The sequence below is a fragment of the Phalacrocorax carbo genome, chromosome 24 (assembly GCF_963921805.1).
Source record: "Phalacrocorax carbo chromosome 24, bPhaCar2.1, whole genome shotgun sequence".
Taxonomy (NCBI): domain Eukaryota; kingdom Metazoa; phylum Chordata; class Aves; order Suliformes; family Phalacrocoracidae; genus Phalacrocorax; species Phalacrocorax carbo.
The window spans coordinates 2,639,682-2,662,432 of record NC_087536.1 but is presented as its reverse complement, the minus strand read 5'-3'; the positions used below and the strand labels follow the sequence as shown (position 1 = coordinate 2,662,432).

Sequence of the window (22,751 nt, the reverse complement as noted above, 5' to 3'; positions counted from 1 at the left end):
CTGCTCTGCCCAGCTACAGGACTGTGTCCGTGAGACTGGTGTAGCAAAGCACCCGGGCTCTCGCAGGTTCTTTTCCAAGCAGTTTGATCTGCCCCCCATCAGCTACAGCCACAGCCTGACTCTGAACGAGAGCTACCAAAGAAACGCCCTCAGCAACTGCGCTGCATTGACCTTGGCTGCCTCTCTCACCCTCCAGCTCCCCAAAACATTGGTGGGCAGCGCCTTAGCACCTGGATTCACCCCTTGACCTGCTCGGAGCCCGGGGAGCATTGCTTCCAGCGCACGCTGGGGCCCTGCCACAGCAGCACTAGCAGGCTCCAGAGCCCTTTCCTGTAGGGGAATAGACAGGGATCGGCGACTGGAAGATCACGGGCTGTGACGGAAAGATAGACTCCTCCCCATAGGAGTGGCAGGAACAGGAACCGCGAGAGCTATATAAGCGCGTGACGCAGCTAAATAAACAGACATTTTGTATCCATCATATTGGTGTCTGTGCATCACTGTCCCCAGGGTGGGTAGAGCCCTGTGTCCCGGAGGTATGCGGCCCAAGATAAGTTCTCCTGTAGAAGCGTACAGCTACACTTTCCCTGGCACCAGCCAGCAGCCAAGCGCCGCATTCAATGCTCACGCCACAAGCTCACCGAGCAGGACAAAGGCAGCTTTGCTTCCAAGCCTCCTCTAGCACCGCTCCTCCAGCTGGCAGCCATCCCACACTCCTAGGTGCAGAGGGACCTCACTGCTGAGCTCAGGGCAGGGTCAGGGCTCCGGAGCTGGCAGCGCCCAGTGCCACCCAGGAAAGCAGGGCACCCTGGCAGCTGGAGGTTGAGCAGGGTGTGCCCGCTCCTCACTCACACGCTTCAGCCACAGCTCGTGTGCTGGGGCAGCACGGCATTCGCTACCCTTCACAAAGAGCCACGGCAGGCGGGCTGGCTTGGCTGAACGTGGCTGAAGAGCGCCTGTGCCCCGAGGGGCGCCTTTTGCCAAAGGCATCTTGGGCATAAGGTGGCCGGGCCAGAGCTCTTTCTTCTTTGACTTTCTATAGCATTCTTCCTCTGAAGGTGCCGGGGTGGGGGCGGGCGGGGCAGAAGAAAGGAAGAAACACCATTCCTTGCTGTCAGGACTAAAGGCTCCAAGGAAGCTGAGCAGAAGCAGGTGCCGGAGCTCGGCCTCGGGATGGCAGCAGGACCCCCTGGCCGAATCGCCAGCTCCTCTCGGGCTGGTGACACCTGCCAACTTGCTGAGGAGGCGCTCTGCCCCATCACCCAGAGCTAACGTTAGGTGAGGAAGGGGCGAAGCACGACCAGAGCCACTACTGACCCCCGGGAGACACCGCTACGTCCTGGCCTTGCGCTAGGCTTGCTGCCACCGAGCGGCACCCTCTGGGCCCGGCCGTTCAGCCCCTTTCAGTCCCGCTCGCTGTCGGCTCATCCAGCCCACTTCCATTCGAGTGGCTCCAACGCCGTGTTTAGAAAGAAGAGACTGCAAGACGGGCGCACGCAAGCACACAGCTTTCAAAATCCCACGCCACAAACCTCCCACGCTGGCTATTTCCGCCAATTGCCCCAAAGCCTCCAGAGAAGAAAACACCCCGTAAGCTCACGCCTGCAAGGCCAACGACTGTTTTTAATTCCGGATTTGGCTTTGCTGCCCGTTGCCTCCCAATGAGCGCTGTTTTTTGCAAGGCGATCCCAAAAGCTGAACGCAGGCTAGAGCTCTTCCTCGAGGGACCTGTGGGCAGGCGTGCCAGCCGGCAGAGCCGTCCAGCTCTCTGGAAGCTCTCTTTGAGTCCTTCCTGGCCAGAGGCAGATCTGGGAGGAGAGACAGGGTGGGCTGCCGGCGCCCTTTGTGCAGCTTGGTCCCTGCTGGGGGCGGTCTCGCTGCTTCCTGGATTATTCTTCCTCCTCTTCGGCATTGCGGGAGTCAGATGCTGCGCTCCTCCCGCATCCAGGGTCACAATCTGCCCCCGCCACCGCTGCAGCGCCCCGAGTGCCTGTCCCACCTGCATCTCTCGACTGCTGAGACCCTCCTCCTCCTGCCCCTCTCCCTCTCCCTGCCCCTGCTAAGGGCTCCTAGTCCATGGTGACCACAAACAGGCTGTGGGGATCATAGCCGTGCCATGGGGATCTGCTCCCCACTCCGCGCTCCGCTGAGTTTGCTCCCAAGCAGCCCTGGCTGCGGGAGCCCCCTTGGAGCCGGCGTTGGAGGGCCTCGGGAGCTGCATCGCCTCTTGGGGCTCGGGCACAACGCGGAGGACTTGTTCTCTCCCTCTTCCTCTTGCGTGCTGAGCGGCGGCGCCCCGTGTGCTCCACAGGGGGGCTGTGGATATCATTGCCCCGCTGACAGCATCTTCTCTGCTCCCTCTGCTTTGGCAGGCTCTGCTCCTGAGCAGCACTGGCTGCGCGAGCTGACTGGCAGCTGCTCTTGGAGGGCCCTGGAGCTGCGCCGTGCCTGGGAGCGCAGTCAACACTCGCAGGGCTAGTTCTCTTCCTCCTCCCTGCTGAGTGCTCGTAGTCCGTGGGGTCCACGACCCAGCTGCGGAGATCCCTGCCCCACTGCGGCGATCTGCTCCGGGGCCTCTCCCTGCCACCCTTCCTCTGGGAAGAAGGGCTCGCTCCACGCTCCTCCTCCTCGCTGCCCTCCTGCATGGTGTGCAGCAGAGAGTCCAAGTGTTGAGATACGAAGAATTTTATAAGTAAAATCAATCAGTAATAATCATAATAATAATTATATATAGAAAAAGGAAATAAAGCAGAAGGGGAAATGTTAAAAATAAGCCAAACCAACATCAAGTAAAGTAACCATCCAGCAAACACCCCCTGCCCCCAAGGCACCATTGCCTCCCTCCTAGCCCGGCCCCCCAACTTGATATCCTGGCATTTCATCATATGATACAGAATATCCACAGGGTAGCTCAGGTCAGCTCCCCCAGCAATGCCCCCCCCCAGCATCCCACGCCCCCTGCAGAACATGAGAAGCTGGAAACATCCTTGACCTGTACAAGCACCACCTGGCAACACTTAGCACCAAATTCACAATTACTTAGCAACAACCAAAATATCAGTGTGCCATCAACATCAGTCTTATACTAAATCCAAACCACAGCACGCCAGCTACAGTGAGGAAAACAAACTCCATCCCATCCAAAACCATGACAATATCCACGCCTGATTCCATACCATTTACATCATGCTCAGGTCCCACACTATCCAGTACAGCCTCATTCACCACCCCCTACTCCTTCCCATCCTTTGATATAATTCACAGATAACATTCCCCTAGTCTATGGACTACCCCTGTAAAATGTCTGTAAAATATCCACAAGTGTCCACAAAATGCCTATTCAGTTCATTTAGTCCGTGACTTCAGGCTCCATCTATCGTATCAGTCTTTCAGGGCAGGAGAGATGGTGTGTGTGGTGTTGGATTGTTGCATGCCGAAGTCAGTTCTTGTTCCATCACTGCTGCACTTGGCTTGGTTCAATCAAAGTTCATTCTCCACGAACTGGAAGATTCCTACCGTGATACCATTGATATGGCATATAGCAACCACAGAAGAGATGACATACAACATTATATAGCAATTAGCACCCTACCATTCAGTTCATTGGCTGTTTTCACCCAAAATCAAATCCCCTTGAGGCACATATCGGATTTCTCCATCCTCGCGCATCACCCACCAAGTGCACCCAGGTCCTCGAGCAAAAGCAATCCCATGAATGGGTTTGCCTTTACCCAAGACAGGAATAACCCAGACTGTTTTCCCCAGGATACTTTTCACATGCACTACAGGGACTCTGTCCCCTTCCACAGTACGTAAGGGTTCTGCCTGGGCAAGGCCAGCTCTATTGGCAGATCCCCCAGTGCTGACTAACCAGGTGGCTTTTGCTAAATGTGTATCCCAGTGTTTGAACGTCCCACCCCCCCCATTGCTCTCTGTAGTCTTTAACAGCCCAGTGAATCGTTCGATTTTCCCAGAGGCTGGTGCGTGACAGGGGGTGTGATATACCCACTCAATGCCGCGCTCTTTGGCCCAGGTGTCTATAGGGTTGTTTCAGAAATTAGTCCTGTTGTCTGACTCCATTCTCTCTGGGGTGCCATGTCGCCATAGGACTTGTTTTTCCAGGCCCAGGATAGTGTGTCGGGCAGTGGCGTGGGGCACAGGGTATGCTTCCAGCCAGCGGGTGCTTCCACCATGGTGAGCACATGGCGCTTGCCTGGGCAGGTCCGTAGGAGTGTGATATAATCAATCTGCCAGACCTGGAACCTTCTATCTTTTAGCTTTTAAGGTATCAGTTTGACTTTTTCCTCACACAGATGCACCAACCTTGAGCTTAGAGGAAGTGGTCCTTGAATACTGTCCAGCTCTTTTGGACCCCCCTGCCTTCTAGAGCCCTAACCCATGGGATTCTTCCAAACAGGTCTTTGAAGAGGCCAAAAGTTAGCACTCCTGAAGTCCAAGGTTGCAATCCTGCTTGTTGCCCTGCTTCTACCACACAGGATTCTGAACTCCACCATCTCACGGTCACTGCAGCCAAGGCTACCCTCAACCCTCACAGCCTTGACTAGACCTTCTGTTTGTTAGTATAAGGTCCAGCAGCACATCTTGCCTTGTTGGCTCCTCCAGCACCTGTGTCAAAAAGTTATCCTCAATGCTCTGCAGGAGCCTCCTGGATGGTGTGTGCCTCGCCATCTTGCTTTTCAGGCAAATATCAGGGGGGTTGAAGTCACCCACGAGAACCAGGGCCTGCAATTGTGAGGGTACTTCTAGCTGGCTGTAGAAGGACTCATTGACTTCTTTCTCATCAGGTGGCCTATAGCGAACACCCATAACAGCGTCACCCATATTTCCCTGCCCTTGGATTTTTTCCCCATAAGCTCTCAACTCATTCTTCCTCCACCCTCTGGGCACAGCTTGATAAATTCCAGTTGCTCCTTCACATAAAGAGCAGCTCCCCCACCTCGTCTTGCTGGCCTGTCTTTCCTGAAAAGCCTGTGACTGCAATGAGATCATGGCCCTGTGACTGCACGCAGAGCTCCAGTCCCTCCTGTTTATTCCCCGTGCTGTGTGAGGACCCACTGTGGCCATGCACACCCTTGAGGTGGCTGGTCTCCTGCTTGTCATCTTGTGAGGCAGAAAAGGCACCTTTGTCACTGCTCTGGCTGGCCTGGCTTATTCCTCTGTTGGATGCAATGGCATTAGCACTGCCACCTTGGACCCCACCAGCCGAGTTCTTCAGCCTGTCTCTTTCCTCCAGTAAGAAGTACTGCTTTGTGGATTTAGGATGGCTTTTGTTTTGCTTGGTTGTTCCCATTAGGACGCATTTTCTTTGAACTCCTGGTCTTGTACTGGCACGTTCTCTGGCCACTCAGGGAGCAGGAGAGCAGAGCCTTCCAGTGAGTCAGCTGCTACACTGGGGACACTGATCTTCCTCCCTAGCAGTTCGCTCCTCGTTGGTCTGTAGACAGGACTTTATTGTTACTTTTTTTTTTTTTTTTTTAGGATAGATGTACCTATCTCTCTACAAGCAGCAAATTATTGATCCTTGCAAGAGGAATTTGCCTCTTCCCTTTTTGAAGTCAAAGGCCTTGTAGAGAGAAGGACCATATTCAGTCACCCAAGATGTATGAGGAGCACCAGAGGTGCACCAATCTCTGCCCCGGAAGCAATTTTTAGTAACTGACTGCAATTATATATAGGCTTCCTTATTTTTGTACTTTCCATACAGTGTAGTGCTCCACTCCCCTTTGCCACAATTGCTGCTCCCAGTCAGTGACAAATAAAATGGGGGGGTGGGGGAGAAAAACCAACCACCCCAGAAAATTCTGGGGGAAGCTATGCTGTGTTTGGGTTTCTGTGCTCCCCTCACTCCTGCACTGAGCCACTCCTTCACGATCCCTTAGCAAGGGCCCCTGCGCCACCGGCCCCATTCCAAATCCCTGATCCTGTCCTGGGAACAAGGACCAAAGCTGGGAAGGGATTTGTTTCTTTGCACTGACAGTCCCTCCACAGCCGGGAGGGCGAGGGAGGGCAACGTAGGACCAGGACACCCACAGATCACGGGAACGAGTCGTTAATGTCTGCAAAAAATGATTCTCAAGATGAGTTTTGTGCAAGCTCTTGCTCCGTATCCCACGTGCCCGTCGCACTGCAGGGTGGCGGTTCCCCAGCAGCCAGGGCACACGTGCGCGGGGGTGTGCGGGCCAGGGCTGCGTCTGCACGCAGCAACGGCTTGTCCAGGTGAGCAGGGGCGGTGGGTGGCCCCGGGAGCCAGCGGGGTGCAAGGGCAGAGCAGGACCTGGTCCTGAACAGGAGGCGCTGAGCCCTCAGAACAACGCAGGAGCCCTGGGGTGGCTCAACCCAGCACCAAAGCTGGCATTACCGAAAAGCTGGGTATTTTAAAACATATAGAAAGAATGAATACAGTGTACCTCTTACACTTGACCACAAAAGAAACAGAATGCGGACCTGGTATTTACAGATCAGTCATTTAAAAAAAAAAACCAACCCACAAACAAATAAGACACTACAAAAACCACGCGTCCTACAATGCGTGCTCAGAATCTGACAGGAAAGTTCGTAAGATGTCATTCACACAAACTCCCCCTGTCCCATTTGGCTCAGTTTTCACCCAGGAAAATAAAAAGTCTAACATTTCTTAACCACGGAATGGCTACTGTCTGCAGGTGCAGAACAGAAATTAAAAAAACATATGGGATAACTAGTTTTGGCCTACACAATTTCTGATGATCTTTTCAGATATGCATAGGAGTATACTAAGGCCATATATATATATATAAAATATATAGATATATAATATATAAAGAGGTCTCAGGTTTCTGAGTTATCTGGCAGTGCCTCGCTGTCGGTCGTCTTCTCTGGCGATGTGTACAAAAAGTTACAGAAGATGTAGAGCGGGAAGGTCAGGAGGCTTCTGTCCAAATTCATCACTATCTGCTCCTGTAAAGCAAACACAGTGGACATTTGAGCATTTGCGTAGCAAGTGAGGCCATTACAGGGAAGTACATCAAAAAGTACCGAAACTGGTACTAACAGTCCTTCTATACATTTTAATTAACATGTATTCAAAAAGCAGAGATAAAAAACCTCAAGACAGTAATTCACCTTCACCTTCAGCAGGTGTTTTGTAATACTAACACTGACAAGCTATTCTGAAATTGCTTACAGCCCTTGCCCCAGGGCTGCCGACCCTTCTGCATCAGAGGAAACAGAACCGTGAGAAACGGCTGAGCAAACTTTACCTTCAAGCACATTGGAGATAAAGAGGGATTTTCTGCATTTGCAGGGAGAAAGTCTCTATGTACCCACCACATACATATCACTGCTGATTAGCACTTAAGACACTTGATGATCAAGTCTTTCACATTCCTTACTGAATTCTGCTGTCACAGAGGGTGGAAATGGGCACATTCTCTTAATAAACTCCACTCCTCTCTGAGGCTTTTGGGTCTTTGTTTAACAGAGCAATGAATACCACCCTTGAACAACAGGCAGGGATTCTTTTAACTCTTCAGCTTACAACGCAACAGAGTCTTCAAACAAGCTCCAAGTTTGCCTCTAAATGAGCAGGAGCCTGATGGACATACTATTCAGATGGGTAATCTCACCAGTGCTGGAAGTCTGGGAAGGCAAGCAGTCTCCAAACATACCTGGTCCTTCTGAAAGGTTAGAATCTGATATCCTGTTGTTCTACTGAAAGTAACTTTCCCGCTGCTATCAAAAGAGGTTACACGTAACCTAGGGACACAACAACAGTTAAATTAGTTTCCCATAACGTAGTTTTTCCGGCACAAAGAGTTTGTCCCAAGGAGACAGAATGGCATTTTCAAACATAACTAACCTGGTGGCAACAAAATTTAATGCAAGGGATGAGTTAAACTTGGATCCAAAAGAATGGATCCATCAGATGGAAAGACTTAGTTACAGTAGGAGATCTTAGCACACGCCACAGGCTCTGCCTCCTTGGTGATTATTTACCTGAAGGCTATGTTTCTCCGAGGCTGCAGACTGACTGATCCACTGCACGGCTGATCCAGCGTATTCCGCTTGAAAATGATGTAACCATTTGTATAAGTGACAAGAAGGTCAAAGCCAAAGTTGAACCCAGTCCACCGCCAGCAGTACTGAAGAGCACAAGTTAAAAAACACAGAAACAAACCAGCCCCTCTGAGCACTGGCCACAACACAAATGAGAAGTGCCGCTTCTCCAACAGCTCAAACTTGGGACCGGGATTCTCGGCTACAGAGATGTCTGGTGGATTCAAGGATCCTTGCCAACACCTCTTTGAGACATAAGACGCCCTGGTAGGCAACCACTCACTGTAGCGGCCAGCCTTTGCAGGCAGACGAGTACACGAGACAAGCTTCGAGTCAGCTGCCTTCCAAACATACGGAAATACATTTCACACAAGCAGATCTAAAATAGTTCTGCATCCTGGTACCTGCTGCTGTATGTCTGAGCAGCACTTAACTACACACCCCATTTGTGCTTAAAGTGCTCCTCGGAGTACAACAGCCTCATGTTAAGTGACTTCAGTGGGGAAGAAAATATTCATGTCTCCTGTGCTCTCACAGGACCTGCTACCTAAAGACACACAGACGTACACGGAACACAGCGGGGTTCTGGCTGTGGCTGTTACACAGTTTATCTGGAAAGCTTCCTTTTCCAGTTAAAAAGAAAGGGACATCAGTGATCAGAGCTTTATTTTAACTGAATGTATTTTACACGTCTCCGATGATAAGTCATGGCTACATTCCCTCCTTTCATGCAACAGAGGTTTTTCCAAACACGGGCTTGCTTGCAGTGCCAGAGCACAATTAAGTCACTAACTCCTTATTCATCTCAAAGACAGCAAGCCTTTTCATCCTTCTAGGGAGAATAAAATAATTTCTTTAACGTAGCATCTCCGTTACCTCTTTTTGATGCAGTTTGACAATTAAGACCAACGTGTTTTGAAAATACCTAGCACGTCTAAGACGTGTCAGCTGCGCACAGACGTAGCCACGTGCCGTACTTACATGGCCACCCTCTGCAAGTTTTCGACCACACCTCATGCTGTTTCCTTCCAGTTCCTCTTTATTTACTTCCTGAGGCCTACAAAAAAAAAGGGCATCTTTAAGGATACTTAAACAGCTTTGTACGGTACTTTAACGTGGAAGAGCTGAACAGACCCCAGTAAACCGGTCTGAGCACACAGCTGACCCTTCTCTGTGCCCAGGTTAGACTAGATGACCTGCCAGGGTCCCTTCCAACCCGAATCATCCCGTGAACATCCGACTACTCTACAAAACTGCAATATAAGCCTCGGTAGGTAGGACTTTTACCAGAGAACCTTTCCAGGTATGGATATAATAGCCGTTGCAATGACATGCATTCCCCAATCCTCCTAAAAGAACCAAGTCCATTTTAAACACGGTAGTCCCGACTTACTAGGCACAAACATCAACGAGTGCTGCTGCTGAGGAACAGCTGCAGGACTCTGCAAAATAGCAGCGCTATGAAGCGGCACCCAGAGCGACACTCAAAGATTTCTCAAGCGGCTGGAAAAAAGTTTACCCCCAGCGACCACCAAGTGCCACGAGCTCTTGGTTCTGGCATCCTACACCAATATGAACTTGTTTCACCCAACAGTTTCCACTGCCGCTTCGGCACATAGAGAAACCTTGCAGAGCCGGCATGAGTAAAATCAGGCCCAGTTTTCCAGAGGTATGTTACTCACTTAACTTTAGACACGATGACATCGTTAACCAAATAAGCAACCATTGCCAGAAAGTCTTCAAGTTACACTGAGGACAAACGCTTGAAGTGAGTAGCATAAATCGCAATGAAAGGCAACCCCCACCACCACCCCCACGTTAAATTATGAACCCGCACTACCAAACAACACACTTCAAGCTCCACAAGCAAGAAGAAACGCTGCACCTCTTCTCTTCCTACTGTACAAACACCGCAAGAGCTTGTGGCTATGCCTTTTACGAACAAGCTCGGTCTGTGGTCTTTTTGCCCCGTTTCTGTAAAAACCAGTCCTGGACGCTTAAGTATTTTATGATTAAGTTAAGCAAACACGCTAATCATGCTAACCAAACTCATCCAAGAACCTCCCACGTGCTTTCTACACACCTTCTAGCTGAACTGCTTACGTAGCTGACCCAAATTCAGTAATGGTGATAAAAGGTTCATTTCTGTTTAATTAGTGACAACTTTCACAAACATTAGTACATAATGTCAGAGAGACGGTAACATTCCCCCCTCGCAATTCCTCGAGCAGCCTCAGAAGATGCAAAACTTCCAGCTGTAACCGCTTACGCTGGCCTACCACGTGCTTAGCGAACAGTCAAGTTATCCTATTTCCTTCTTAAACACCACCAAAGAGACCATTAGAATAGAAATGACTCCAGTCATGGACTTGAAAGATCTCTCTCGCATCTGCCACAGAACACATGTTTAATTAAAAAAAGCAGCGATCCACTTTAGCACAACAAGTAAACCTTGAGCAGCTACAGTTCAAAGTCACAAACTCCAGTATTACACTAAAAAATTCCCAAATTCTGGAGTGAGGAAAATGTTTAGTCCTTTTAAATGCAAACTACATAAACAAGGAGAGAAACATTTTCTCCTCCTCTCTGAAGTTATCAAAAGAGCAAACCACATCACATGTTTCAAAGCAATGTAATTTCCATGCTGGCAGCCCTAGAATAAGCGGGTGCAATTACGCTCTGCTCCAGGTGGGATATGAAAATAGAGCCTTACTTCAGCTCACTGGGAGTCAGACCTCACATTTCACTCGGCTTGACTGAGTTTGCATCCTTATCTCTAAGGAAAAAACGTGTTAAGATACTGATACAGGCAGTAAGTGCGAGAGGAAGGGCAGCAGATCTGGATCAAAGGATGGTCTTATAAAACCCTAATTCTTTTCTTTCAGCTACCGGTTGGTCCAACATCCAAAATATTTGCTTTAATACAAAGGAACAGTTTCATGTCTTCCCTTCTAAGACATGAGTTACGGACCACAGGCATCTCACTGCAGGGTGGCAGTACGGCTTGCCAGTAGAAGACAGAGAAGTGGTCTCAGGATTTCAAACATCATCTCAGAGATTGCGTGCTGTGGACTAGCGACAGAACAATTGAACTGCACACGACTCCAGGGAAGCCCTCCGTGCACGCATGTGCGTGCACCCCCCATCTCCCTCCCACATGACTCCAGAGAACACCCTGTTCAGGGACAATCAGGCCATTATTGACTACAAAACAAACAGCAACCTGGATGCCACCTTGAACCATTAAGCTTGTAAACTACCAAAGTTAGAAGCAAAAACATATTGAGAAGAAACACTACATCTCACCCACTAATAAGTGGGCCATTTCCATCAGCGAAAGACCTTGGCAATAAATGCCATAATAAGAGATTCGGGCGGATGTCTACTGTTCAGTAAACTTTCTCTGCCTCAGATTTTTCACTTCTAGCTGTGTTTAAAAAAAAAATAATCCCATACTAAAGAAAACTAGACAAGCAAGAAAAACATGGAAAAATACTCTGCTCCTTCCAAGAGTCACTGAAAGCATCAGCCCTGGAGTTGAACATGCAAGTTGCTCATTTTAAAAGCTGGTATGACCCCCATCATCTGCACTTCAGTTTTGTATGAGAGCTTGCTTTTTCAGAAGCAGGTGTATCTAACGGCTGACAGTTAAAACACTCTCCCTGCATTACAGTGAGTTACCAAAAGACATCAAAAATAAGCAAATACCAAGTCTTATCTTGAATAAGAACTCGGATGACTATGTTAATACTTGCTTTCATGCTAATTGTGGTTCCCATATGAGCTAGATGGTAATGCGCACTGTACATTCGCCTACTGTTAGATACATCCATGACTGCATTACAAGAAAAGTCTTCCCAAGCAAACAACAGTCCCAGAAACAAGCTATGACCACCCGACATTAATCTTTAGGAGCTGAAATGACGACATTCATAATGACGTACTTTACCTCTTCCGTTTTCTGGAGCACTGCTATTGACAGAGAGAACCGCTTCTTAAAGATCCTCTTAAGGCCAAAGTCAGAGTTTTGGGCATTTTTAACACTCTTACATAACACCAAAAGGAAGCGATTAAGGAAATATTTCCTATATAATACACAATTAAGCCACGGAAGCCACTGCCACGGGGTGTTGGGGCTAAAGCGTAAGCTGTTTCAAGACAGAGCTATGAGTACTTAAGAATAGGTCTATTGGTGGTTGGTCGTTCACTAACGATCCAGTCAAAACCTCCGGGTGGAAAATCCTGAACCACTCGCTGCCACAGAAGTACATCAAGAGAACACTCACTCTTCACTTCAAAAGGCAGGTGGGAGATCTGTAACTCTACCGCTGAACGCTGCCACAGACTGCACGGCCTTTGGTTCAAGTCAGGCTCAATGCAATGTGGCAAAACCAAGCAGAAGGGAACAGTTTGTGGTCACGCGCATACATGTCACATCTGTTAAATCACCATGCCTCGCTGCCCAAGCCACCACTGACGATCCTTGTGAGGCACAGGCTGAAGAAACCCAACTACACGTTATGCGCACAGACGCCAGTCAGGGTGTTCCACTAAGCACAGCTACCTGTACATCTCTGAAAGGGCACAGAAACATAGCAGTCGTCATGGCATTTCCTCAAGGGCGGTGCAGTGCTGTGGTGGTGCAGCCCCCCCACCCCTCTGAGATCCCAGGGTGAGCCCTATTGTGTTGTTATCTTGGTCACAACGACCTGGGCCTCAGGCAATCTCTGACCACACCTGGGCCATCTGCCCCCTGACCTGCGTACCAGAATTGTGGCCAGAATGTAAAATATTGACCAAAGCCAATCATCTCAATCCTATAAATAGTGATCCAAGACGGAGACCTTTTGAGCTCTCCTGCACCGCAGCCGGCCACGTGACCCTGTATCTCCTGTGGGCTGGGACGCCTCTCAGGGTAGGTTTTGCAAGGATGGAGGGATCTTCTGTTGACGTTTTTGCGAGGACTCAAAGGCCTGATTTTGCGAGGTTCACCGGCCGTGCGCTGATGAATATCAGCACATAAATGTGAGTAATTCATGAAACTCACAAAAAGATAATTTTTACTCACAGGTTAACCTCGGGGGGTATGTTTGTGTGCAGTGTGAATATATATATTATCCCTATTCACATAAACCATTGACCAAGCCTGAGACTAAGATTGGACCTAGCCGCGCCTAGGCTCCTCACTGAAAGGAGTTTAGAAAGCAAGGGCATCTCTTCTGAACCTTGTGACTCAATGGGAGGGTCCTGCTTATCCCCTGCATCCACGATCCCTCTGTGAACCATTCTAACTTGAGCATAACTGAATTTTCCTTTGTGCACTTCTTCTAGGCAAGTAATGGAGTGACCCTTCCCATTCTCCAATGTTTAACTAAGTCACTATATTGAATTCAAAAAATTCCACCACATTGCTGTTTTCAATTGGCTGATGCTGTTAAGAACCATACAACCTGGAACTCCAAAAGTTCATCTTGTCAGAATTTATATGAGAGGAAATTTTCTAGTTTAAGAAAGAGAGAAAGGAAAGCCTGTAATATACCTACCCAATATCATTGCCTTGTTCTGCTCTGAGCACGGCAAGCCACTGCTGTTTGTAAACAGAGGACAGCCATTCTAAAATTGAAAAACAACAAGAACAAAAAAATAAGCTTGGTGTCGCCTTTGGAGCCGGGAATGGGGGTGTTCATAGGCACTTGAAATATAGAAATAAAATCACATTGCAATAATAAGGTTACACTTATTAACTGGACGGCCTGTGCAAACCCACCACCTGATAACGCGCGTGTGTGATTCAGCTCCAGGCCGCAGGTACAGAAGAGGCAGTTCAGATAAAAATCAACTGCTAACACTGAGTAACTCAGGACTATTTTCATCTTATCAAGCATCCACGGTTGCCAGAAGTGATGCAACTCAACATGTTTTCTCAGTGCGCTAAGTTCTGTTCAGCCAAGGAGCTGGGTAACAAGCTCTTAGGAGAAGATGCCACTCTCTGAATCCCCAACAGAATTCTACACAAGTTAAACAAGAGGAAAACAGAATCAAAAGATAAAGGAAACAGTGCCTTATCACAGGTATGGTAAAAACAAACAGAACAGAAGCTGTCCCCTACTAGCAATAAACATAAGCCATGTCTTCCTCTGAGAACACCAGGAAGATGGTACGGAGAGCTACCGAGGTGATCAGGGGGCTGGAGCATCTCCCTTGTGAGGAAAGGCTGACACACTTGTGCTGGTTCAGCCTGGAGAAGAGAAGACTGAGGGGGGATTTCATAAATACCTATAAGTATTTAAAGGGCGGGTGTCAGGATGATGGGACTAGGCTCTTTTCAATAGTGCCCAACGCCAGGCCAAGGGGCCACGGGCACAAGCTGGAACACGGGAAGTTCCACCTGAACATGAGGACAAACCCCTTCCCTGTGCGGGTGCCAGAGCAGGGGCACAGGCTGCCCAGGGAGGCTGTGGGGTCCCTTCCCTGGAGACATTCATCCCCCGCCTGGACGCGGTCCTGTGCCCCCCCTGCTCTGGGGGTGCCTGCTCAAGCAGGGGTGGGACGGGGTGAGCTCCAGAGGGCTCTTCCAACCCCCACCACTCTGTGATTCTGTGAAGATTCTGTCAGCTGTATTAATTTAACAGCTGCAACCAAGAGATACAGCAGAACAAAACCTAACAGCTGCTAAGGCAGTTATGCAGAAGGGATCAGAAGCAGCCAAAAGCCCAGCACGTAAGTTCTTTTCAGTCAAGCTAATGAACAGCGGCAAGTCCGCAAGGTCTCAGATGAGAACAAACTCTAGGGAGGAATGGACTGGGATGGCAGGAGCGGCGAGAACCACCGTTAGCAGGAAAACAAAACAGGTTGGTTGCTGCTGAGGGTGACAGAAGGGTGAGATCACAGTGCTGAGATCGCCTTCAGAGTCCCAGATTCAAAACATAAAACCAGCCCTTGCCCTACTGACTCCCGAGTTAAGATTCAGGCTGCGATAGGACCAAAATGGGAATTCACCAGAGCGCAACAGAAAGCATTACAATGATTTAAGGAAAAGTGCACAGGTGAGGAACAGAGAATGGATGTGCTAGGAGGAAAAAAACAAAAACACAATCAGGAGACAGAGCATCTTCGCTATTTTTGTATATGAACCTATGTCATACACCATATTTCAACTGTAGTTCACCTGTTAATCTGTAAAGGTTAAGAGGAAAAATACTGCTCAGGAAGTGTTACACCATTTCTTTCAACTCTTCAACATGGTCGCCTTCTTTATACCTCCCTGAGAACTATTTCATCTAGAATAATCTAAAAGGCTTACACCACAATACAAACTGCCCAGCAATTTCCATGTTTCAAGGCTCTCTTGGGTACGATGCAATCACCTCAGACACTGGATGCTGGCAGCATCAGTTCAAAAGGGCACCACCAATATTTATCCAAGCCTCCTTTTAAAGGACGAGCAAAAGTTCCTGATCTTAACACAGCTTTTGGCTACACACCACCACCAACAGATTACAAGGGCCATCCAGTATTAACCTCTTCACTTACACTTCATTACACCTGTAGAGGTCTCCACATCACGCTGCTCTTCCCTCCCTGCTCTCCCAGTTCCCTTGGAATTCAAGTTTGGGGTTTTTTTCCTTTTTTTTAAATTCATTATCAGTGGTAGAGCACATTCTTTTTCAATAAGCACAGGCAAACCAGCCTCAAAGTTGCAATTAATCTCGTAACAATGTAAGAACATTCTTCCTCTGACGTATGTAGGCAGAAGGCTGCTGGGTTTGAGCACAGACACAAAATCTGTCCGCTGAAGAACACTAAGAAAAGGCTGCCCGTCGCAGTTCTGGTAAGCGATAACAAACAGCAACGTTAAGAGAAGGAAACCAAGCACAGTACTGGCAAATGTCTGGTTTGCAACATCTTATTCACATGCTGACACAGCCACTTGACATGAAAATAATCCATAGTTCTCCTCTGTCATCTTTCAATTAAGGATCTAAAGGGTCACTCACCCACAGTTACCTTATTTTTTAATACAGAATGAAGATGCCTTTGCACTATGATTACCATCCGCACCAATGTTAATCGCCAGATGGATTATACTGACTTTATACATCACTTAAGCATCTAAAATACCACCTATCCACGATCGGATCTGTTCTTCTAGGATTTATGCATAGTATAAACTGTTATCACTTGCTCGAGGTCAAACCCTGCCCCATCTACCGGTCATAACCGACCAAACCATTCACCCAAGCTCCACCTCAGCTCGACGCAGCGGTCTACGACACACTGCCTCCACCTGCTGTTCCAAGGACACTTTCAAATAGACGTTGTGAGCACAGGATAACCGAGTTCCTTCGTATTTGACTTTGCCAGATCTAGTGAGGAAGACAGTCTCTTCTCCGTCTATGAAGGTATTAATCGAAGCCAGAAGCGAGAGCAGGGAAAGCCAGTGCATTTCAGCAGTGGTAACGGTTCACTTTCACTCAAGAGAGGGACAGATTTCTAGGGAGGGAAGGACCCTACTCCCTCCCCACAGCTACCCCCTATCAGAAAGTCCTAATTCAGCTTCTGATAGCGGCATTCTTTGAACATTTCAAAGTGTGAGAAAGAGGTGCTCAGCGTTATTGAGACATTCAGCTACAAAAAGCTGAATTCAGCTACAAAAAAACCCCATTATTTCTAGCAGAGACAGGATACGGCAGCACAAGGAAGGCAAACTAAAGTAACGCTCACTACATCACCTTAATGGCAAGGCAAGTGTTTTAAAAGCATCTAACAGTTTGACCAGGCTAGCAGGCTTCAAGAAAAATATCCCGACAAGTCTCCTCTGATATTGGACCATTATTGTGTTGACATCTATGGCAGCATGAAGGAAAAAGCCAATGTGAGATGGAAAAAAAAATTTAATTTTAGAGGAAGGCAGCGGTGTAACTCAAGGACAGGTTAAAGAGTTATGTATGGCAAGAGCCCAAAGCGACCCCGAAGGCTACAGACAGATGGCAAGAACACAGTTGTCAAGAAGTTGCAAATAAGAGTGATGAACAGATCAATAAAAGCAGTCTTAATTCACATTTGGCAATTACATTGCTAAACGGACATCGCAGGGACACGGACGGATGGATAGTTGTGCTGGGGACAGATAGAGAAAAAAGAATCAATGCTGTGTACATGAGAGCTAGGGAAAAAACTGTCAGAGAGTCAAGATGCAAAATTCAATGCTAAGATTCAACTACAATAAGGAAAGACCGAACAGAGTGAAATATGGAGCTAGGACACCAGGAGCCAGATCCAGAGGCAGAGCAGGGGAAGTCCAAACACTGTTACAATGAGCACAACTCACTCTGGGGAGGGGAAAAATAAATAATAATATATAAATAAAAACAAAAAGGAAAAAGGAGGAGGGGCAGGTGTTTCACATGATAAAAGATATGAACGATGGTGGAAAAACACTTTCAAGTGAGAGCCCAACGGGGTTACTCATCTCCAGTTTCACTCATCTCTCAGCAGCCAAGTTTACACAGCTTCCAAGCAAAGAACAAAGCAAAGATGAGAATGCGGCTTCTTATCTTTCAGTGATACTGTAACATTAATAGCAGTGATCTATAACACATTAAATGGCATTTCACTCTACGGGCTTCAAAAAAGCACCAGGACCTAGAAGGAGGATGTATGCAAAATGCAATTAAAAGGACAAGAGCAGAATACGTCATTATCCCATCTCCTCCAAAAACACCCGAAATACCTGTCAGTAAATAATGCTTGTCTTTGAGGAGGGGAGACGAGTTCACAGCACCTTGTGCTTTTGGTTTTCATTTTCAGGTATTACTCCAAATCCCAGCAAAAACTACCCAGCTCTTTGTACAAAGATAATGGCTACAAAACAGTTGAGTCGCAGCAAATTTTGCTCTCTCAGCAGTTTTTTTGCATGCCTGGGACTCAGGGGTCATTTAAACACAGATAACCTACCATGTACTGATTATAAAGTATTTTGATAAACTGACTGATCAACAAACGCTTAACACACCTACGTGTCTGTCTTTTAAGACTTTCATGCATGTAAATTTAATGTTCAACTTCTGCTGAATCTTCAGCCGCAATTCAGACATTGGAGATAAACACGCAAGTGATAAGACCAGCAAATACACCTCGATCTTCCCAATGACTCTATCACAGGCCAGGCTAGGAAAGGCACACAGAACTCGATCAGCTGAGTACTCGCTCACCTGAGGGCATTAGGGAATCTCTCTCAATAATTCTGGCTGACGCCAAGTCACTGATGATATACTGTAATCTCAAGTGTGTGAACACCGACAGGAACGCATTCCCCTGTTCCGATTCCAGGAAGGCAACGTCATCCTCAAAATCTGCAAGACGGAGCACTGGTATTACAAGTTGGTTTTCTAAATATTTTCCAGAGCGTATTTGTATTTGACATTGAGGTTTACTTTATTAAGCACAGAAAGTTTTTATGGACAAGCAAACCATCTTTTGGAGCTAAACCCAAGAAATTACTTACACTCAAACCCTTTTGGCAGAACTGTTAGACCAAACTTTTCCTCTTTGGAAACACACACGTGCCTTCTAGCGAGAAGGCAACAAAATCTTATCCTAACTGAACAACAGCAGAAGCAACGAAGCAAAACTAGCGACCATGTCTGCTCACTTGAAACATGTGGACAAAACAGTGAAAAGGCTATCGGTGCTGAGACCCTGATCCCGGGGACTGCTGGCAGAGGCCAGCCTTCCCAGAGAGAAGAGGAGAAAGTTGGGAAGTGGAGGAAGACTATCGTATTTTACTTCTGACCAGCCTCTTCCACAACCCAAGGCCATGCCAATTAATCCTACCTCTCCTGCGCCTGGCAAACCACGCATCAGCTTCGGTTAAGAGTTGTTTCAAAGACCCATTCCAAGTAGGCACTAGCTGGAGGAACATCCACTAGGGAAAATAAACAAACTCTAGGGAGTTAATTGAAGAAGTCTTCAAAACAGTAATACATGCGTTATTAACAGCGCTTTTTCATAATGCATTAATTCCTACAAAGATTCTGATACTCTCTTAGATGCTTCCAGGAAATACCAAAGAGGTTAAAATTCTCATTGTGCTACAAATCAGCTACTACTCTGGAGTTCAGCTTCATAAAGCCCCAGCCCAACCCTTCGCCAAGTACCTTTTTGAGAGCGGTGTACACATCCATTTCCACTTGCACTACAAGTAGGTCAGAAGAACTAATCAGCTGTTTCATGAGGTTTATGCTGAAAAAAGACAAGTCATCAAAGAATTCTGCGAGACATACAGACAAAACCAAGAAAGCAAGCTAGGTAACAAGCAACCGTCAATAGCCTAGAAAGTCGTGTTGAGCGAGCTGCACGCTTTGGAAGAAACTGTACTTCACCACTGACAGTTAACTGACGCCTGAATACCTGAGGTCTTTGAAGAGCGCCACACTCTGGTGAGGCATCAGGTTATTCAAGAGCCATTCCAGGCACCTAGATTAAAAGCAAGGAATTAGTACCTTCCTTTTTTTCTTACATATCTCGACATTCAAGCACAGTTGCTCAGGCTCACAAAGCCTGGTTATGTACCGCGTGATTCTGAAATACTGCTTTAACGTGCCCAAGACATGAATGCATAGAAGTATGAAGGGGAGTTCTTTCAAAAACATGAACTTTACCATAACACTTTCCAAAATTTTCTGTAACTCTTAAAGTTGCATTTAGTGTCTCTCAGGGAAGAGTGAAAGCTATATTCCTAGTGCTGTTAATGCCACAAAAAGCCCTGAGAACACACTAATTCTCAGCAGAAGGAAGCAGCTAGCACTAACCTCAGCATTCTGCTCCAAAATGTCTAATTACCCCTCCTAATTAAGATAAACTCAAGCTCAAGTACTGAAGATTAAAGCAGCTTTGAGATAAAAGAGTCAATGATGGCAAGTATTGTTTCACTGTCACGCTGAAGACCAAATATATTGTCTTTACTAGTGTACGTTAGTAATTAATTCATTCACAGCACAGGCCGATCAATCGACCAGAATCTACACCAAATTTAAGGTAACTGGTTATAGTAGAAACCTGAAAACTAAACAGAACAAGCAGAGCCCAAGCCAGATGCCTTTAAAAAAAAAATTAAAAACCAAACAACAAAAAAACCACCAACCTAACTGGACATTATCTCACCATTCATAAATTCACACTTCTAATTAGCAATGTACAAAGCAGCTCAGAGAAAGTAATTCTTACTTTTTCTTCACAGAGTCTAACCCATATGTTGCCGCTGAATTGTAATAACCACACACAGTTTCTGCATTAATGGTTTCCTTCATTGTTTCACCACATTGCTGGATTAAGTCATCCTGCGGGGAAGAAAAAAACCCACAAATATTCAAAGTTTTTATTTCCTAACTGAGGTTTCAAAGATTGTGCAGTTCATACAAGTTTTCACGCCTGAACAATTACCAGAGTCACACGTGCTACAGTGACCTCTGCTACTCTATCCAGAACACTTAAACCAATCAATGTTCCTCAGAAAAACAGCTTTTTCTTAAGGATATATCACGTGAAAGAAAAGCTTAATGAATACTGTCAGGGTAGAACAAAGGAGCTGTTAAAACTTATTTTAGCCTACTTCTAGATATAATGCTCAAAATGGCGCTTAACATTACAACTGAATCTAAGCCATGCTATTTTGAAATAGAACCACTGTGTTACGTTTGGGGCTTTTTCCCACTTTGTACGAAAAGATTATTTATTTCTCCAGGTGAAACAATACGTGTGCGTGACTATGTTACGAACAGTTACCTTTAGCTGAAAAGAAAGCATAAAAATATTGCACATTTATTACTTACAAGCTGCAGCATGCAGGCTGCTGCTAAAAGGGCAACTACTCGACTGGGTTTTATTAATACATCATCTCTGTACAGCGAGCCAAAAGCCACCTGTAGAGCTGAAAAGAGTACAAGTGTCAAACTAAGACAGGACATACGAGCTCGGATAACTAAAAGAATCCTTAAATATAACCAAACCACTGCAACTCACACATTCTCTTCACTCCTGCTTGCTCAGGATAAAAAACTGGTATTTACCACCTCAAGCACACGCACATAAACAGAATACACAAAACATGGCAGTCACCGATGAACTACAGCCCCTTGCACCATTTAAACAAGATATTCATCTTAAAACAGCCACCAAGGCACGCCACGGGGCCACGTGCAGGACAGTAAAACTAGGTAAAAAGAAGAGAAATCTCATGCTCCTCCTCTGCAACTCATCACTAGTGTAACATTGAGATACTGCTGCGATGCTACAAATTTCTCTGTAATTCTTCTGAAAAACAAAACTCACAGTTCACTCCACGGTGCTTGGAACCATAGCAAAGCTTTCTGCCAACTCACATCGGTCCCCCGCGAGCCCCCCCCTCGGCAGCTTTTCAAGACCAGACAGATGAAGATGTGATCCACACTCCAACATTCGGATCTCCACAACAGTTGCACATATTGATCCAAGAGCCCCAATGCCAAAACAACAGTACAAGCAGTTGCTTTCCAGCTGTGCTTCCCAGCTCAGAGGTACAAAAGTTAATTCAACTCTACTGGTGACCCGAGTTAAGCTCAGAACTGAATGAGCACAGAACTCATTCTTTCAAGTTTCTTATTTACTCGTTTGAAAATTATCCTTAAAAAAATTTTTTTTTCCAGTTAATTTTCTGTCAGGTTCAGCTTGAACGCTGAAGGTAGAAGTTATGTTAAAATAAAAGGTTCCCACTTACCTTCTGTATCAATGTTTGGGTCAGGAATCTCCAACTCTATGATGTTCATGCTAGATTCTTTCCAAGCTCCACTGAACATACTGGAAAAGTAGCCTGACTACATGAGGGAAGAGGAGAGAAAAAGAACTCAAGTAAGACACTTAATGCAAATTAAAGCTCTCAAAAGCAGCACACGGAACAAAAGAAAATCATTCATATTTACCTTCATGCAGAACAAAATTTATGAAGGGAACTTTTCATAATGCAAACCACTCTGACCTACTCAAGAAAGGACTAACTGTAGTTGCTCTATTTCTGAAAGGGAAAATGCGTCTAGGACGTTTGGACTACGTGTCTGCAATCAGAGTGAAGAAAGAGCTTTCAAGGGCCACAAAAGCCACACAAACTCTTTTCCTACAAACCACACCACCAATGGGGATATAACCAGTCCAAGAATTAAGTCCTTAATGTTACCGGTGGACAACAAATCCTCCAGGCATCGCGGAATGCCTGTTCAGCTACTGGGGGGCTGGAGGGAAGAAAAGCATGCAAGACATACAAATTAATGTACAAGGTTGTAAGTCTCATACCGAGGACACATGCACATACACCACTTATGGAAATATACCTTTTCTTATAAAGTGTAAGGCATATAAAACTAGAATTTGATAGGTTTCCGTCCAAATGAAGTGAAATATACTGCTCTACTAGGATTCATGATTTTCCTTCTCAGCAGCAGATGTGCCCATTATGAGGTGCTATCACTCACTGAAGTTTACCTGAGAGATCAAAAAAATAAAGTCTATTTGTACAGCACCGTATGCCCTGACCTCTTAACTCAGCATTTCAACTCAGGGCAGCACATAACATGAAATCCAATTCTGATTTTATTTCATTACATAAATATTTCCATACCTTTGGCATATCCCCTAACTACGATGACATACGATATGCTACTCTA

General features: G+C 46.6%; 2 protein-coding genes and 2 long non-coding RNA genes across 4 annotated transcripts in view; all 4 read right to left on the bottom strand.

Moving 5' to 3' along the window:
- Positions 1-5,311, bottom strand: part of LOC135317013 (germ cell-less protein-like 1) — an 86,439-nt gene extending 81,128 nt beyond the window's left edge. Inside the window, exons 1-2 of the mRNA XM_064472526.1 lie at positions 4,938-5,311; positions 4,627-4,810 (exon numbers count right to left, since the gene is read on the bottom strand). Of these exons, the coding sequence (XP_064328596.1) occupies positions 4,627-4,810; positions 4,938-5,311 (558 nt within the window). The remainder of the gene's footprint in view (positions 1-4,626; positions 4,811-4,937) is intronic.
- A 1,155-nt stretch (positions 5,312-6,466) lies between these two features.
- LOC135317066 (germ cell-less protein-like 1) lies at positions 6,467-9,133 on the bottom strand. The gene is made up of 4 exons (XM_064472642.1): positions 9,037-9,133; positions 7,996-8,141; positions 7,668-7,755; positions 6,467-6,957 (listed from the first exon to the last, which is right to left on the bottom strand). Exons 1-4 carry the CDS (start codon positions 9,070-9,072, stop codon positions 6,829-6,831), a joined length of 399 nt encoding a protein of 132 aa, XP_064328712.1. The 5' UTR covers positions 9,073-9,133; the 3' UTR covers positions 6,467-6,828.
- Positions 9,134-13,594: 4,461 nt separating this feature from the next.
- LOC135317067 (uncharacterized) lies at positions 13,595-19,334 on the bottom strand. Its single transcript, XR_010376187.1, has 4 exons — positions 19,215-19,334; positions 18,892-18,982; positions 18,270-18,410; positions 13,595-13,668 (listed from the first exon to the last, which is right to left on the bottom strand). It is a non-coding gene; the product is annotated as an uncharacterized LOC135317067 (long non-coding RNA).
- Positions 19,335-20,263: 929 nt separating this feature from the next.
- LOC135317068 (uncharacterized) lies at positions 20,264-21,932 on the bottom strand. The gene is made up of 3 exons (XR_010376188.1): positions 21,812-21,932; positions 20,889-20,986; positions 20,264-20,396 (listed from the first exon to the last, which is right to left on the bottom strand). It is a non-coding gene; the product is annotated as an uncharacterized LOC135317068 (long non-coding RNA).
- Between the last annotated feature and the right edge of the window lie 819 nt (positions 21,933-22,751).